At 41.6% G+C, this 19,048-nt stretch overlaps 2 protein-coding genes across 6 annotated transcripts in view; one reads left to right on the top strand and one right to left on the bottom strand.

Moving 5' to 3' along the window:
- SLC19A3 (solute carrier family 19 member 3) lies at positions 1–7,355 on the top strand. The gene is made up of 5 exons (XM_053459930.1): positions 1–199; positions 4,743–5,517; positions 5,878–6,070; positions 6,932–7,073; positions 7,199–7,355. The coding sequence occupies exons 1-5, from the start codon at positions 50–52 to the stop codon at positions 7,316–7,318; spliced, it is 1,380 nt and encodes a 459-aa protein (XP_053315905.1). The 5' UTR covers positions 1–49; the 3' UTR covers positions 7,319–7,355.
- Positions 7,356–8,578: 1,223 nt separating this feature from the next.
- AGFG1 (ArfGAP with FG repeats 1) overlaps positions 8,579–19,048 on the bottom strand; it is a 37,428-nt gene continuing 26,958 nt past the window's right edge. For 2 of the 5 annotated variants that reach the window (XM_053459808.1, XM_053459810.1), the window contains exons 6-15: positions 17,893–18,012; positions 16,517–16,588; positions 15,574–15,765; positions 14,339–14,417; positions 13,608–13,681; positions 13,045–13,128; positions 11,808–11,909; positions 10,990–11,157; positions 9,809–9,900; positions 8,579–9,238 (exon numbers count right to left, since the gene is read on the bottom strand). In XM_053459808.1, the coding sequence (XP_053315783.1) occupies positions 9,179–9,238; positions 9,809–9,900; positions 10,990–11,157; positions 11,808–11,909; positions 13,045–13,128; positions 13,608–13,681; positions 14,339–14,417; positions 15,574–15,765; positions 16,517–16,588; positions 17,893–18,012 (1,043 nt within the window). In that variant the 3' untranslated portion in view covers positions 8,579–9,178. The remainder of the gene's footprint in view (positions 9,239–9,808; positions 9,901–10,989; positions 11,158–11,807; positions 11,910–13,044; positions 13,129–13,607; positions 13,682–14,338; positions 14,418–15,573; positions 15,766–16,516; positions 16,589–17,892; positions 18,013–19,048) is intronic. The other 3 variants (XM_053459812.1, XM_053459811.1, XM_053459813.1) reach the window with 3 other exon arrangements.

Below are 19,048 nucleotides of genomic sequence, written 5' to 3' on the forward strand. Positions count from 1 at the left end.
AGAGGCAGTCTGGATGTTGTAATACCAGTTGTGTTCCACGTTAGAAGCCATGAGACTCTGTTGGAAGAAGGAATATGGTGGATGGGTTTACCCCACAGTTCTGCTCTGTATTTATGGCTTCTTCACTTTTCTGAGGCCTTCAGAACCCTTCCTGGCCCCGTATCTTACAGGACCAGAACACAATCTGACTGTTGAGCAGGTAAGTAACAATTATTTCCCAGTGTTTTTCCTGTTAATGACAGAGTTAATTTAAAGGGACAGCATAGTTTCAAATTCCAAGGCTTTTCTGTTGACAGAAAATGCAGGGATTACCTGTTTATCTCATTCTGATCCTTTAAGGTGCTAGAATTCCAACTAGCTGAGGTATAGAAACTCTTCTAATTTTAGCTATTTAGACATTCAGGCAATAATAACTTTTTATCTGTTTTTTTTTACCATTATATCAGGTGATTAGATTCACCTTAAATAAATTATCCATATCTTAAGTTGTACTGGGAAGACCTTTCCCTAGGTCAAATGTAACCTTCTTACATGGTCAGGTCTGTGCTTCACTTTTACGGGGCCCCCATTGGCAACAATATCATGTAACTGCCATGCAATTTCTACACATCCTATCCCTTTATATATATGTAAACATGTGAATATTGTTTAACACATATGGTATTGACAGCTTTACCCAGCTGCTGTTCAGCTCACTTGCATGCTTGTTGCTTCCCTGCATCCACCAAAGCAGGGCCACTTGTATCATAGGCAGCCTGCAGGAGGACCTGGGTGTCCCTTTCTCTACAGTGTCTTGTGTGAGCCACACACGCCATATGCTGACACACACACTCACATTGTGCATTACCACACACATGCTGACAACATTCACACACATGCAAACAATAAACACTTACAAATACTGTCTAACACATGCAAATACTCTCCCACAGCTCTCCCTTCCTCACAGTCGTCCCTTTCCCTCTCTCTCTCTCTCCTGCTCTCACAGTCCTTATTCTCCCTTAGCTCTCCCCTTACACAGCCTACACTTTCCCTCAGCTCTCACTCACAACCCACGTTCTGTCTCAGCTCTCTCCTACTCACAGCCTTCATTCTCCCTCAGCTTCCCCTCCATCACAGCTCTCATTCTCCATCAAGAGTGTATATTCAGCCACATAGTATGGGCCTGAATTTGTCCCAAAATTGGACCAGTTTTATGAATTGATACCTCAGAGTGGGACGGTGATATATAGCAACAGCGCTATATGGTGTAACTTTGGGGAGCTTAAGTAGTACACATGATAGAATCATGGGCCCAAACAGCTGCTTCTCCAGTGCATCTAGTGCTGCTGCTCTGCATGGGTGTGAGGGATTGGGAATTTTACATCGGGGAGGCGCTACATGATGTGTGAGTGATTTTTTTCCATGACGAGTAGGGGTGCTAGCACATGTAGGGGAACCCGTGACATAGTGACACAGTTGCTTGCGCAGAGTGTAAGGAGCAACATATCTAACAAATTATTAGTGATGTATAACCTCACTCCCCTTCCTGGGGCTCATAGTCTAAATCCAGGTCGTCTACATCATTGACATTGTTGATGACTGTGTACCTCTATTTGGGCAGAGATGGTAGTAATGTCCGCTTCTGTTGCAACAGACCACCTTCTGCTACCATCTACCAGTGCCTGCCCATCTTTGCTGTGGAGACAATACAGGGATTGCAGTTCTTGCAGTGGTTGTGATCCCACTGGTAGTAGTTCTATTCTGTACTTCAGCTTTACCATGGAATAGTTTACACCAAGGCACTAGCATATGACCCCTCCATGGCGGAACTTAAATTGCAGCTTGTTTTTGTAGGTGGCCAGGACGTTCGCTAGAATTGCTTCTGCGGCTGCTGCATGCAGTTGGTAGTATTTCCAACTCTGAGCAAGAAGGCTTCTTCCTACCTGGGACTGGTGTAGTAACGTTTACCTGACTGCTTTGTCGTACATGCCTGCTGACTCTGTTCACACCATGAAAAGTAATCTCTCTCTCACAGACATTTTCAAATTTTTACAGACCACAAATGTACAAAATGTATAACTTTGAACACAACCGGGGAACAGTACAAAAGAGGTAGCCACAGAGAGCATGCAATGGGGGAGCTGGTTCTGGTGGACACAAAAGAACTTCTGATGGACCACTTGGACACACCATGCCTTGGGGTGCCTGTCTAATTTGTGCACAATATATATTTTGTGTTCTACTGGCTGCAGTCTAGCAAATCTGTGCATCTTCTACAATCCACAGACCAGCACTAAAAGTATACTAAAAGTATACTAAAGGCATTTGATAATTGGAATCAAAACCAACTAAACTAATAATGATCAGATCTTAGTCAATTTTCTGCAATAGAAGTACACTACTTGTAGCTGTAGTATAAAAAATGAGCTGACAGCACTACAGCCAGACTGACATTGAATCTCACACTTTATGTATTGTCTGACACTGTCTGACAATCTGTTTTTGGCTGCTACTGACAAGTTAACCCATACAAAGTTTTTTTAGTACCTTACATACAGTATGTTTTTTTTATTTTTACCGTAAGTTGGTTTAATCAAGATTCCCTTTCTTGTGTTTAATGTACCCACTGAATAATACATCTTTTTTTTTTTTTAGAAGGAATACTGCTTTCCTTTGTAACCATAAATATATGCAAAAAAAAACAACAAAAAACTGTTATTGCTAGTATGTAAAAAAAATATAAGCTGAAATTAAAAAAAACACACTTTGTAATTTTTCTTCCCGGTAGGTGTCATTGATGAACAACAACCCAATTTATGTTCGGTAACATCCCCTGATTACAGACATGGTCTGCATACGTATTTTTTATGTTTGAGAGGGCCACATCCATTCCTTACATAATATTCTATAGGGTAGTAATTTTAATACTAGCTTCACAATGACATCGCTGAGCTCACTGTATTGTTTATTTTTATTTTTCATAAAAAATAAAACTTTCTCCCTTTGTGCGAAGAGGGAGAAATGTTGTTTTTCACTTTCTCACTGATCTCTTCACAACTGATCAAACTGTACTAAGCAAAGCTCCATAGTCATGTCATGCATGTGAGTAGCCAGCAGGGGGAGCAGTCTGGATGAAGTAATACCAGCTGTGTTCCACATTAGAAGCCATGAGACTCTGTTGAAAGAAGGAGTATTGTGGATGGGTTTACCCCACACTAATGCTCTGTATTTACGGCTTCTATGCGTTTCTGAAGCCTTCAGATCCGTTCCTGGCCCCATATCTTACCAAAAAAAGAACCAAAAAACAATTTGACTATTAAACAGGTAAGTGATTATCCTGTTAATGATAGTGAATTAATTTAATGGAACAGCACAGTCTGTCAGTTGAATCAAAATACAGACATTACCTGTTTTCTCTAACTCTGATGCTTTTTCCAACTAGCTGAGACATATGAACTCATCTTGAAAGTGTAGTCATTTTTGACATAATTTAAGATCATTATTAGAGAACTGTGAGCTGCACAGCTTCAATTTATTTCATTAAGGTCTGTAATGTGCGGCAGCGCAGTGAAGGATTGCAGTAGTATAATCCTACATCGCAGAGACTGTAGGCTACTTCTGACGTTCTAGACTGTCTAGGTGGAATCCATAGCTCCTTTCCTTTCCACAACTTTACCATCAGTTGTGAAGTATAGCCATTGTCCAGGCCCAGCAGTTGGTAATACGGGACATGACAGACAGAGAGAGAGATCAGGAGAAGACTGGTAGATTTAGGTTTCATCTGCATATAGATGCTACTGGAGGCCAAATGAGTTGATTAGTTTGCCAAGAGATGAAGTATAAAGAGAGAACAGCAGAGGGACAAGGACTGAGCTCTGGGGGATGCCAACCAAAAGTGGAAGGGGTGATGATGTCTTCCCAGAGAAGCTGACAGAGAAGGGATGGTTAGACAGCTATGAGGAGATCCAGGAGAGAGCTGTATCTCGAATGCCTGTAGAAGCAAGCGAGTCAAGAAGAAGGTGGTGATCAACAGTATCACAAGCAGCAGAGAGATCCAGTAGTATTAGAATGGAGAAGTGACCTTCTGCTTTGGCAGAGAGCAGAGACTTTTGTTTGAGCCGTTTCAGTAGAGTGAAGGGGTTTGAAACCAGACTGTAGAGGGTCAAGGAGGGAATTCGAGGAGAGGAAGTTTTATTAGCGCATGCTTGAAGGCTGTTGGTACGATTCCAGATGATCGAGAACCACATCATATTGGAAGTGTTTACTAAATACATTACTAGAAGAGGTAGAATTGAAAGGGGTTCATGGGTTCATGGGTTCAAGCAGCCAATTAGTTGCGTGATTCATTGGCCCATGTAGGAGGAGGAGAGGTTGTCAGGGTCATCTTCATCACAAGAAACAACCCTTCCAGTAAAGTATCTGCAGGTTCACTCCACCAGTTCCCATGTGTCAAGTCCCTACCTTGAAAACAATGTTCAGAGTAGGAATGTGTATTTGTGTGTGTTACACCAGTGTGGAAGCACAGGGGCGCCGGGAGGTGGGCTTGCTCTCCGGCGAGAAACACCAGTCCGGGTGACCACATATCCCTAACCAGACATGCCTGTTAGATATGAAGAAGCAGACAAGTTTCAGTTTTGGCGGTACCAGGGAAGTTGAAGATAAATTCTAATATAGTTTCTTTGACAAGTGAAATGATTTAAATATGCTGATACATAGTAATAATGTTCTTAAGTCTAAGTATTGATCCTTTCTTACTTTAGGTGACCAACTCCATTTTCCCAGTATGGACATACAGTTACCTGGCAATTCTGCTCCCAGTATTCCTTCTCACAGACTACCTGAGATACAAACCTGTCATCATTCTGCAGGGTTTGAGCTTTATCGTCACATGGGTCCTTCTGCTGTTTGCCCGAGGTGTACCAGGTATGCAAGGTATGGAATTTGCCTATGGCCTGGTTACTGCAACTGAAGTGGCCTATTACTCCTACATCTACAGCGTAGTTGACACCGAACACTATCAGAAAGTCACCAGCTACTGTCGGAGTATAACTTTGGTTGGTTTCACGGTAGCTGCTGTACTTGGACAAATCCTAGTGTCTTTGGCTGGTGTGTCATACTTCTACTTAAATGTGATTACATTGGTATCAGTCTCTGTGGCTTTCATCTCATCTTTCTTTCTCCCGATGCCAAGCAAAAGCATGTTCTTCCACAGAAAAGCAGTGGGAGAAGTTGCACCAAAGTCATCACAGCCACAATTATCCAGTGAGCAGGAGATAGGAATTGAACCAATAACTGAAATGGGACCTGACAAAGCAGAGAACAAAGGTTTTTTCCAAGTGCTTTGGCTGCTGTGCAAAGACTTAAAAGTTTGTTACTCTTCAAAGCAGCTCATCTACTGGTCGCTGTGGTGGGCACTTTCCACAGCTGGATATAACCAAGTTGTAAACTATGTGCAGGTTTTATGGGAACATGTGGCGCCTGCCCATAACGCAGCTGTGTACAATGGAGGAGTGGAGGCTGTGTCCACATTTTTGGGTAAGAGCTTTACATCTTGTAGGAGCCATTGATTGATTGGACAGGATAATTGAGGAAAGAAGTAGGGAAGGATGTGCTTCTGTGTATCATAAAAGAACAGCCTAGTCATCAAAATTGTATAACTGTAATCATTTTTTAATGTTTTGCATCAGCTCCTGTGATGTTTACCGCATGCAAAGCGTTACAGGCATTCTGGAGCTAGAATTTAGACGTTGCTCTTATTTAACTCCTCCCCAGCTTCCGCTGGGAGTGCTACTGAGCATGCAAAAAGGACTCCATTCTGCTTTTAATAAAGGATTCATAATAAATGGAAACCAAAACCTTACCCTACACTCACTAAGAACAAACATTACATTTTAGGAGCTCTGGCTGCTCTGTTGGTTGGCTTCGTGAAGGTGAATTGGGAGCTCACTGGTGAATTGGCACTTGCTATTTTTTCTGCCGTGGATGCTGGAGCCCTGTTCCTCATGGATTACACCAACAACATCTGGGTATGCTACACTGGATATCTGATTTTCAAGTCTTCATATATGCTCCTCATCACAATTGCTACGTAAGTAGAGTCACCTCTGAGTTGCATTTACATTGCAGGCATCGGCTTCCTCTGCAAAGGACAGACGAGCAGGGATGGGGAGTATTGATAGAGCATAAACAGAGCTAGGCTAACCTCAACTGTAACTACAAATGTATGGATGAGACATTATATAAAAAGTTACTTATTTGATCAATGGTGGCACTGGTCTTATGCCTCATCCAAAACGGCCACTCAGGAGCTCACACTCCGCTCCGCTCATTCTGTGTACAGTTGCATGTATATTGTGAGACATTGTCCGGTGGAACATGCAGGTGTCTGCGTGTGTGTGCAGCCCACCTGGCACCCATTTTTCAGTACCTAATGGCACAGAGATTTAGAGTGGATTTACTAATTTAGATAACTTCTCATCTACACATTTGCTAGCACATTACATAGGTAAAGTTACCATCTTTTAAAACGAAAGGTGCACTTTAAAAATCTGCAGTTTTAAGCAGGTTATCCATAAGGCACGTGACCAGTAGCCCCCAAGCTCTAAAGAATAAACTGTAGCTGGAAGTCAGGCACAGAGTGGGGTACGGTGTGTGCAAGGAGTTCACCGATTTTTAAGGGGTTAGAAAACTAGTGCTCATGTATCTTGGCCTGGGCTGGCCTTGGCGGTGACTTGAATTGCTGTATGGGTTTATTCACAAACCATAAATTAGCTATGAGGTATAAAACATTCCAACCCACAAAATTACTTGGGCAAAATAAAAGGGCCAAAGCCGGGACATTTCTCCTGCGATCAGTTCAATCCACACAGCACATAGTTAACGAAACCTAATAAAATTGCATTAACAACATTCATAGTGCCTGCGTATAAGTTATCTTCCCTGTCTTCAGATTCCAGATTGCTATTAATTTGAGTATGGAACGTTACGCTTTAATGTTTGGGGTCAACACGTTTGTAGCTTTAGCACTTCAAACAATCCTGACTGTAATCGTGGTGGATCCACGGGGCCTTGGACTGGATATTGTCACACAGGTAATATTTTATTAGTCAATTATAACATTCTCTTAAAATCTGCACCCAGATAATGTCGGCAAAAAGTTTTAACTTTTCTTCAGCCTTTGTTACCCCGAATAAAAGGTTTCCTGGTCTCTTTGCAGTTTTTGATCTATGGAAGCTACTTTGCAGTTATCGCTGGAATTTTCTTTGCAAGGAGTCTTTACATCCTGATATCGCTGTGTTGCAAGGCAAGAGAAACCAACATCCAAACACAATTTTAGAGGCTCAAACTCCAAACAACCGTTCCAATGGGTGTCCAAGCAGGGTGTTACGCAACCGTCCTAAGACAGACAACCAGAAAACAAACCCTGGCCGGTGTAATCTGAAACATTGCAACATTCTGGACTGCTCTAGAGGCCTACGGTTTCTACCTAAGAAAAGTCTCTCCCGGAAGAAGAAGAAAAAAAACTTCCAAACCAGCTGATGTGACAATCACAGGACTATAATATGTAGAGTTCCTCAAGACAAACAGACGATGCGTCAATATCCTGGATTTTTACAATTCTTATTTGATTTACAGGCCTTTAGGCTGTTGTATAGGTTGCACGCAAGTCTCATGGTACTCCTACGGAGGCTCGTGTGTAGGAACCTACTTGAATTCTTCTAAAAAAAAAAAGTTGCCTAAAAATCCATACAGCTGCCTAAGCCTATTGAACTTCAGGCTCAAACCCTACGACCAGACAGGAAGATGGTTGTGGTGCATGGTATCTACCTACATAATTACCCAACTGCCCTCCATCGTGGCTACTGCCCAAAAACGCTGCAGACCAATGTTTCATTCAAACATTGGGCATTTCTTGATTGGTATTATTTATACTTAATATGTACCAATATCTTCTACTTCTTATTGAAGACCATGTGGTAGAAGTCTACTTACGTCTACGAATAATTTTAAGTATGCAAGTAAAACAAGCAGATAGGAGTTAAATCCAAAGGCCGTGGACTTTCTCTGAATGGACATTGCCATTTTTCCTTAAATCAATGTTCCTTCAGTAAAATGAGTCACTTTATCAGTATTTTTTACTGTTTAAGAACTTTCATACAGGTTTATCATGTGTGTATTCCTCAATAGGAAGACAAGTGTATGTCTGTACCGACGAATGTCTCATTCAGATATTGTATTCCATTGCATTTGAATTTGCACGTATACCTCAAGTACACTTATACAGATTTTTTTCTAAACCAAAAGAAAATAGTTATATAGAGTGTGTAAATATATTTAAAGCTTAATTGCCCAAAAATCCTCCTTGACATGTGAATTTGTCTATAGTGGTTAAAGTTTGTATAACGAATGTGTATAAATTAATCGTTGGTGCTACATAAAGAAATCTTAATATACATTTGAGGCTGTCTGCAAAAAAACCACAGAATTCAGCAGAATTTTTTTCTAATATTTTAATATTTCTTTTTCACCTGCAAACTGTAGCAAAACATTATTAGCTTTATTATGCAGACATGAGTCCTAAGTGTGGAGATTTCAGGCGCGTAGAAATGGGTAGCTTTATTGGGGAAAAAATAAAAGCTTTTGTTGTTCAACGAATAAAACTTGTAATAGATATTTTGAAGTTTTGGAATCCTGCTCCCAATGAAGTCAGATTGCTAAAATTATGACCTTTTACATGGCTGATTCTTAAACAATTTTTGTTTTGTTCCAACACAGCATATTGGTGTTAAGAGTTAGAAATACTGATATGAATAATTGCCTAGTCCCTAAGAAAAAAAAATTATATACAGTACTGCAGTTTGATGAATATGGAATCTGCAATAACTTACCAAATTTAATATACATGATACGCCTCTGGTTAACACCTTGGCTGTCCAGAGGGCCTCCAGCGTACAGGTCTGAAACACACTGTCAAGTATCTGGGCAGCAAAGGAGTTAACGAAAAAAGGGCTCCCCAATTGCACATATTTCCTTGTTTTTCTTCCTTTTTTGTTTAAATACAAAAAAAATATATATATAATTGCAGGCTCTCAAAGAACTCCCTGTGTTTAAAGCTTACGCTGGTTAAACAAGACAAACAGTGCAAGAGGCAGTACATGTACGCGGACGCCCAGTAAGATCCCGTGTTAGTCTAAGGCTATAAGAATGGGTTGGTTGATGAACTTCCGGCTGGAAACTGCCCAGAGGGAGGACCGGCCTGTGGATGGAGAGACAAGGGATGAGAAGTTAGAGTAACGGCCATCAGCATGGCTATAATGTGCTTCAAAGAGCAGCTACAAGTATAGTGAACACAAGGGGAAAAATATATACTTATAATCAATAATAAACTGGATCTTGTCGTAAGGGCAGACAGAGGATTTTAAGCACTCTATATGACCTATAGTCCTCTTTTAGCTTAGCAACCCCCAAATTATATATATGATGGGACATATATATGAAGTAATCCTTTAGCCATAAAAAGACCATGTTTAATGGCTGCTACTTGTGGAAAACACCGAACGCACGTGGCTTTAAAGCATTTACGTCACCAGCATTCTATCATAAAAAGCAATATGTTTGGGGAATGACTGTAAACGTTTTTTTTTTTTTTGTTACATACAGTGGACCAGAAGATAGGTTTTCTTCTATTTGTATTCAGATAATGTATATATATATATATATATATATATATATATATATATATATATATATATATATATATATATATATATATATATATATATATATATATATATATATATATATACACATTCAATGCCATACTCACCATGAAAGGATTGCTAGAGACTCCAGGAGCTGCAACCTGACCAAACGGGGTAACCACAGGCTTTGCCTGGCCAAATACAGCAAATCCGGCTCCTTTAGAAAGAGGGGAGTAAGCAGGGATATAGTGACAGAGGTTTTTAGAATGTCTAAAGTGTATTTACAGAAAAATCAGTTCAATTGTACAGAACCGAAGAATTGAGTCATGTTTTTCATGGTAAAAGCTGTAGTGTCCTTAGCCATCCACTTCGCATTTAAGTATATACGACAGGTAGGCTTTATGAAGTCTGAACCAAAACACAAACTTATTGCAGGAAATTCCCTGGCTGAGTATGACCGTTTCTTCATGCCTACTGTAGGAACTAGATTTGTTTACCCTAAAGCTTAAATTATCTTCTACCTATTGTGGCAACAGTTATACGTTTAGGATTAGCTAGCCGCAATATTCAACTTTTTGATCACCGGCCGCTATTGCTAAAGCCCGCTATTGCTGAAGCGTGACACTCCGCAATCAGAGATCGCTGCCACCTACATGCCAACCTGCATCTCCCTGCACTTCTCTTTAAAATGACGGGTGTTGGTTGTTATTCACAGCTTACTTTCCTACCTCTTGGGGCATGTGTTAACCATATCAATTGGTTTTAGTCATTGCTAACTTCTTGGCATCATGGCTGGCACTCAATCATGTTGTCACACGAGGTAGGTTGGTACAAATAAATGCTGTGCTCTAACCAGAGCCCTATTCACTACTCATGAACTAAGAAACACACCAATAACGTATGTAACGCATCAGCAACTGAACTCTGCTTTCCTGGGGTAACCTAGTGCCTGGTTATTTAACCACATATTTCCAAAACATTTCCAGAAACTGGAAAACAAAAGATTGTCATGACTCCAAAAGCTATGCACACGAGGACCCCCCTTAGAATTCCAGGCATTTCCTTCTTGATTACGGGCTTTATTTACAGTTGGCCTGATCACTTAACATAAGACACAAAAAATGGCTGAGCCAGCACCTGGAACTACTTTGCAGAAGCCATTCTGTTACATTCATACAAGCCACGTGAAACCTAAACACTAGTCAGGGGCAAGCTGTGTTTATCACTTATTATGGTCATGACTTTTCTAGCTTAACTGATTCCGTAGGAAGGCCATAATGGAAGCTTCATAGTATATCGGCTGTACCTTGTATATTTCCATTAGGCTGCTGGGAGAAAGCGGTCTGTTGGGGAAAGGCTGTCTGGGGAGGGAACGCTGGCTGGTGGAAACTGCCGCTGAAGCTGGTAGGAAGACTGTAGGCCGTCTGTGTCCCGAAGCCAGCAGGCATGCTTAGAGATCCTGTGCCGAACGATGCTGACAAAGTAAGGAGAGAGGAAGGATTACCAGCAAAGAACAGAGTATTATAGAAAGTGCTCAACTTATGAGTTTGTTGGCAAACAATGAATAAATTATTGCAAAGCTGAAATGCAAACAATTTCTCAAATTTCTCTTTGTTAAAAAAACAAAACAAAAAAAAGACGTTTACGTTAACACCACAAAAAGGTTTTTTGGGAAGCCATCTCTACTACCCCTACGCACCACAACATCCTAATGATCCAAACAGCAAAGGGTTAAATAATCCTTAACGATATCTCCCTAAGGTGAAATCAGAGGTTTTTCCTAAAGCAATGCAATCTGAGTGTCGACTCAGTCTCTTGGCAGCGCACACGGTTCAGCGATGTCATACGAACACATGACAGACATCCTCTCACATACATCCTGCTTCATTACGATGCGGGGATAATAAAGATTAGCTGGGCGTTTGTGAGAAAAACAAAAGGCCGGCTCAGTCTGGAATCACGAACCGCATCCACAGACTTCATGTACAGCTCAGCCTTTTCCCGGCAATAACATTACTTAAAACCTCAAGTCATTTCCAAGAACCTTGTTATCTGAAACGTGCGCGCTGCATGCCTCCCTATCAGACCGCGGACTTGTTAGCATTCATGAAGTCGGCTACTCACAGACATCCACTGCTCCAGCAGCTGTGGGCAGACGCGTCGGATGGAAGGGGTGAAACGGAGTACCCTGATAGTCCATTTCTGCAGCGTGACCATCTCTGACTCCTAGCAAACACAATAACAACATCATAAAAATCAGAATGGGAGCATTGACATCATGCTATATAAGTATTAAGGTCACGCTTGGCCACCCATTGGCAGTGACATCATCCCATCAACATTCTTACACACACACACACACACACACACACACACACACACACACACACACACACACACTAAAAGAGCACACCAAGCATTTTTGGCTTAAGAGTTTTTTTTTAATTATTTTAGTGGGTATCATACCCACTACAAGCAAATAAACTCTCACAAACCTCAGCAAAAATCCTCGGTGTGCTCGTTTTAGTTTTTGTTTATGGACCTTAGTTTGAAGATGCCCCCAAGTATGAATCTATTCTCCAGAGTATGTGTGCATGGTTATATGGGATTATAGATCATTTGGATTATATTTTAATGTTGCACCTCTGGATTAGTATACATTGATACACAATTCTCTTTGGGGTCTATTCACTAAAAGTAGAGTTGGCCCAAGCATTATAACACTATTCACTGGGAAGTTTATCCAACAACAATGGCTGTATAATACGTAATTTAATAAGTATGGAGACATTGGAGAGGTCTCTGATTTAGCTATACATTATCCAGGTTCAGCCAAGCTCTTCCTGCAGCAGAAGCTTATTGGAGATTGTCTTTCATAAAATATAATCAGCCACAATTCCCCTTTTATTAAATAAATCCTTTAAAATGAAGTACAACAACATATTTTGAGCAACTTCATTTTTGGATTTAATACATGAACATTTTTGAAAAACATCCACAAAGATCCCATGACCCATAGGACCACACAGGCGATTTTCAGTGGAAAAAAAAGATTTTGTTAACGGAGGGAGTGAGGATATCAACTAATAATAGGTTATAATTATTTGGGCACATTTCATACCATATCATTTCATACGTCAGGCATGTCCAAAGTCCGGCCCGCGCTCGGGACTGATAAGGCCCCACAGATAAGTTGCCCAATTAAATTTGCATTTCATTTTAATGGTTCAAAGAACGTCAGGCAAAATGGTTGGCCGTCGCACATGTTCACTTCATCAAATCTGGCACTCTTCGAAAAAAGTTTGGACATGCCTGTCATATGTCATTCTCTGGTAACACGCAATAATCTCTTAGTACTCACCTGGAGGTACTCTGCCATTGGTCTGGAATGGGTTAACGGCAGAGCCAACTGATGCAGACACAAAGGGGTTTGTTGAAGCAGGAACTAAAAGGGTGCAAAAAAAAAAAAAAGGGGCTGTCATACAGACATTACACAGCAGGACACAGAGGTCCTTCTCTTACTTACGGCTTGAAATCAGTTTGTCCCCCGGGTGTACCCGATACCCGCACAATGCCGAGACTGATCACTTACACTCAGAGATTGCGCTGCTTTGCCAGGTATATAGGACGGGAGTGAAGCAATGGTGGCGCGTTACACTCAGCAAAACGTCATCCGGCAATCTCTCCTGTAATCTATCCCATTCAGGGATTCTAATTTACTACAATTTACCCAATAAACCCTCATCTTATGTACATTACATCTCTTTCCGGCATTAGCAGCGGGAGATCACACATTGTCTGCAGTGACACAAGCAGATTTTCACTACTATTCAGGACCTGCGTGAGCTCGGAGGAGCAGTAACCAGATGCTGGTGGCCACATCTTCTGACTAGCTTTGATTTTACAGCCACATTCTCCACTTACCTCCAAACGCTCCCTGGGTGGGTGCAGCCGGGTGAGCACGGGCCGCAGGTACGGCTGAGGACATCCCAAACACACTGCGGGGGACAAAAATCCAAGTAAACCCTCAAGACAATTTAAACATAAAGAACAGATTACACAAGGCAGTTACCCAGTCGTCACTATAACCTGTATTGGTTAATGACTGTTTGGTACGACAAGCACAGTGAAAGCCAGTGCTACTCCACGCATCCCATAGAGCAGCAAAACAGGCCGTTATTATACAAGCCTGTAAGCCGTACAAAAACCGTGCAAACGTATACTGTTCCCCCAAAACATCTGTAAAATATTTGGCTATTGGACCTTGGGCCGCTATAAAATGTTAAAGTCACTGCAAGGGCCTTCCATATTGGCACAACTGCAGAAGAGACTCGCATAGAGCTTTCACTGAACGATGGTATCCTTAACACCGTCTATAACTTATTTATAGGAGACGTTTCTCCCCCCGTCCCAGTAACAGATATGACCAACAAATGCCAAAAGCCAGCCTCTAAGATACATTACAGGCCACCTGAAAGTAATGGTAGAGGACGTTTATTAAACAATCACATGAAAAATGGATGTTATTATTAGTATTGATGTTAAGCCCTTGATGGCGGACCAAACCCCTGCCCCAAACTGCCGGCTTTAAAACAAACGCTGCTAATTGTCAGAGCGTTACTAGAAGAACGGAACAGCGCGCTTTTGTTACATACTTGTCTGTCGGAGCCGCTACCGCTGGGGTCGATGAAGGAGCCGTTGTGCTGCCGAAGGGGCTGGGTTGACTACCGACACCTGAAAGAAGATACCTCCATAAGCCCAGTACTGAACACTCCACTATTCATATTACTATTGGAATACCCCAGTTTACAGCTGGTTCCAGTGACCGAGGACCACAGATTGGGAACATCTAAAGACAGAAGCTCCTCAATGATGCAGAGGTGGCCCCCAAACAGCACAATACTCCCGTACGTAAACCACATGTAACAAAACGGCAAAAGGAAAGTCAAAGGTCCCACAGAAAAATATAACATTCTCTTTGAGCATTAAATACAGCACTGTATAATGTCGTTTTACGTCATTTTGTGCCATTAAACTTCTTTTATCTACAGACCTGGGCGCCGCCATCGTTGTCAGTCGTGAAGTTTTGGGTGACGTTTCCTGCTCAAAACACCGAACTGAGCTCATTTTTTACGGCAATGCTAGAGCTGTCCTGTTTGTCAAATAAAATTCTTTCCTCTACAGACTTTCTTTAGCTGGATTGTCAATGACAGTGTGATTAAGAGCCAGCCATTCTACTGTTTGCCACAACTTAGTCTGATAGGCAGTGCGGAGCTTGTGTAGAAAGCTAGGTTAAGACAACACAGCTAGAATACATAGACGTGATTAATACACAGCTGTCTGAAATCTCGCTTTGTAAACGCTACCTCGGTGTCCAGCAAGTTCCACTAAGTCACTTAGAGGGAACGGCCAGAAACTCATATAAATGAGCTTTGCCCTGGAGTACAGCTCCCCCCACTGGCAACAATAGGGATTGAACGTGCAAAAGCTTCAGAACGCTCACTAAATTTGCTGATCCCTCCCATACTTTGTAGTCTAAGATTCAGGGCCGGTCTGGAGGCCGCTAGGCATCCCTGACACTTCAAGGCAAGCAGTAACTGTTACATTTTTACATGCAACGTGCGGTCGCGCATATCCACCCAAAGGCCACACACCGCACACGATCTGCTGATGGAGTGGCAGTAATGGTAAGTATGTAGCCTGCTAAGATTAGTAAGCCACTTGCATTATAACTATCTCAGCGTTGAAAAGCTTGTGTAGTGTTATTCTATGCTGATGTGATAAAAGGTATCCAGCTCCTTGCATGAGAAGAAGCCTGCTTAGTGCTTTCATCTACACTATCCTGAATGGTGTTAGGTGATAACAGCTCTAGTTCAATCCCCCTTCTTACCTTGTGAACTGCCCAAGATACTGTCTAGATCAGCGAGTGCTGCGTATTTATCCGCTGAAGGATTGCTCGGCTTACCCGCAGCTGTTTTGCTAGCCGCACCACTGTGTGCATTTGAATTGAAGGCTCCGAAATCAGCACTCGAGGACTTGGGAAAGTTGTCAAACTGAGCAAAGTTTGCATTGGCATTTGCTCCTGTAACAGAAAGTACAGCTCTTAAACCACTGGTGAATGAGTACATTGGCAAACATTCTGCTAGTAAACAAATATATATATATCTATTAATTTGGGGGAAAAACACAACATGCTGGAATAAGACCAGGTAGATTCCAACAGCCTAATGATAATTGTGATAGAACCTCCTCATCTACACTGGGAACAATAGATAACGCTAAAAAGGCAGCTATCTTTAACTTTAAAGACAGGTTGCCCCTCGGCAGGGGACATGATATATTAACTGCACTTAGCCTGCGTTGGTGTAATAACACAATAATGCTACTCAACACTAAAATGATGCAAGTTATTAGTAATGCAGTTGTTTGCAGCTCAAATTTGCTTTCCAATGCATCCAGCCGAGTATAGAAATTGATTTTACTGGAACACTATGTGCTCTCATCTGTGATGACGTTCACCAGTAAGAAAGAATTAAAGGACTGGGTGACTTTTGACCGCTCAGTTCTGATAACTAGGCTTGTAGAGCGTTAACTAGCAGCGGATGGGTGTCTAGGTTAGATCTAGCTTAGTAGATTAATCCTGAATAAGGGTTTTATAAAGGGCGAGGAAAGTGATCACAAGGACGTGCAGTACCCTAAAAGTTAACGTTCAAACAGCCATTAGAAAATAAAGGTTTAATGCTTGGCTCAACCACAACCACCAGTGTTCTCTATTCTACAAAGAGTACACATCGAATGAGTAGAGGGTCCCACGGAGGGACAGGAAAACTTACGGTGAGCGGCCTGCAGAGAGAAAGCAGACGTAAAGTCGCCAAAACTGCAGCTGGAAGATAGTGCTCTGAATGCTGAGTGACCGTGAGAGGGGAAGGTGGAAAAGAAAAGAAGGTTTGCAGAGAAAAATCAAGATGCCATGTCTGAAGGAATTAAAATGCGGGTAAGAGATAAAACTGAAAGTCTGAGGGAGGAAAGCCCCCCGAGAAAAACAAACACACAGAGACAGGTCAATGGCTGCCACATACCATTCAAGCTACACACATTCACTGGTGTCCACGTGCCACTGCCTGTGAATATACGCCTAGACTGATATGGATATTTCCCTCTATTACATATGAAAGGATTGAAAGGATCCATGCTTGCATGATGGGGCTGTGAAGATCTTGGTATGATCCATAGATATTATACTACTAGCCAACAGAATTAACTACAAGTCCCACGAGGATCATCCAGCCACGAGGAGATGGGAATTTTAGCAAAATGGTCAAAAGAAGGTTTGTGATACCGTCTACATTCATAGACTAGGACTAAGAGGAAGATAACATTTCAAGAACTCGTGCTACATCATACTCTATAAACATTGTACACCAAGAGGTTTTGCAAACCTTGTCAGACTAAATTCCAAAATCTTTCACTAGAACCAAGTGTTACGGCTACTTTAAAAGCTAACTGACAAAAGGAGAACTCTAGAATGTTTGGCCATATCTGATACTATTTGGAGGTTTCTTCTTTTCCATGTCTGGCTCTTAATTTCTGAATATACTTGGTTGGCACACATATCAAGTATGTCACAAGTGTGAAACACAAAGCCATCCACTTGTTATACTTCATTGGACACGGATACATCGGAAGGGATGCTTTTACTTAGTCCTGGAATTTACTTTTTAGCTGTAATATTCACAACCTAATGCTACACAAGGTGAATAAAGAGCATCATGGAAACAATCTAGACAATTTCTTATGTAAAAAACGTGCTCCTTGGTCAGCAGAACATAAGACATGTCCTTCTAAAGAGAGTGGAAAGGCTTATCTCCTGCGCATGATCTCCACTGGCGGAGTCAAACGTTCATTGTGGTGGAGTGTTTAGTATAATGAGCACACAAATGAACGCATGGACACACTGTAAGCAAGAAAAAGGGACACATTAAAAGGTGGAGTCTATATAATATATACACGCACACACACACACAATTCAGACAAGCACTAAGAACAAGAAAGAAAAAAAACAGTATACAACAAAAAAACAGGATAAATAAATATGAAAATGAAAATAGCTGATTAATGAGCAAAGAGGTGGGATAATGCGGTGGCACCTTGCTTTCTGTCGGTGGACAATGTTTTTCATATGCAGGTTACAGTACCGAGGCAGGACTACCTGTGTTTAAGGGTGGGGTAGGTGTCTGACTTGATGCGGGTAAAGCGCCGAAACTACTCGCACCACTAGACTGTCCGAACGCATCAAAGTTTGCAAAGTCTGCATTGGCAGAATTGTGAGCTGCAAAATGAGGAAAAACAAAGAGGAAAATATGGTAACAGATCGGAGTTAATGAGGATGAACTGGCGACAACAGCAAAACAAATGCAAAGACTGCACAACTACATTGTGACACTTCTGTATTGCGGCTAATACAGAATAAAGACAGGTGTTGAAATTAAACAATGAGAAAGCACCCGCGTGTGAGCCCTGGCCTGTGTCAGGTTTATTCCTGAGCCCTATCGCTAGAGTGCAATTTATTCCCCAATTTCTACAGTATAAACCATATGTCCGGTAAGTAAGTCTAGGTTAAACTATTTCAAAAACACTAAACTCTGCAATGAAAGAGGTCCTGAATCATCCCCCGCCCCAGCCCTGTGAGAAGAATGCCATGTGTGACCGTACAAGAGATTAGAAAACTTAGGGGCTTATTCACTAAAGGGAGAGTTCGTGGAGACGTTGTGATTCAGCTCCTTCATGTCACTGTATGTTACGAAGGTCGAATCCCAGAGAGCTTGGCTGGCCCTGTATAACGTCAGCTCTGCTCGCTGGAGAAACCTGTAAGCGTTCATAATGAACGATGACGTGTGGGAATTCAAACCACACTCTCCCCTTGGTGAATTAACCCCTTTGTGCACAGAAACTCTAACATTACGATCAACAGCTCGCGAGAAAAAAATTCTAATATTTTCAGTGTATACAATTAATATAAAATGAAAAAGCTTGCAGTCGTAGGTTATAACGTTTACAGGAAACAAACAGAACAAAATGCACTTATCTGAGCCTTCAATTCGTTACTATTAATCCTACCCTGCCAGCACCATTCAGGGCGCCCTAAATAATGCAGCAGCTCTTTACATTATTAAAACCATCCCTTCCTTTGATTAAAAGAAAAGGCTAGGAACACAAAAACAGAGTAATTAAAACCAATACTCGAGATCAGGATATATAAGCAGCGTAACACAAACCATTTCAATGTAGGTCACATGGGGCCGCCGTGTCTCAAGCAAAAGAGTTGTCAGTAGATTTGAGGATATTTCTACTACGATCTACAACCA

Source organism: Spea bombifrons, chromosome 3 (genome assembly GCF_027358695.1).
Source record: "Spea bombifrons isolate aSpeBom1 chromosome 3, aSpeBom1.2.pri, whole genome shotgun sequence".
In the NCBI taxonomy this organism is placed as follows: Eukaryota; Metazoa; Chordata; class Amphibia; order Anura; family Pelobatidae; genus Spea; species Spea bombifrons.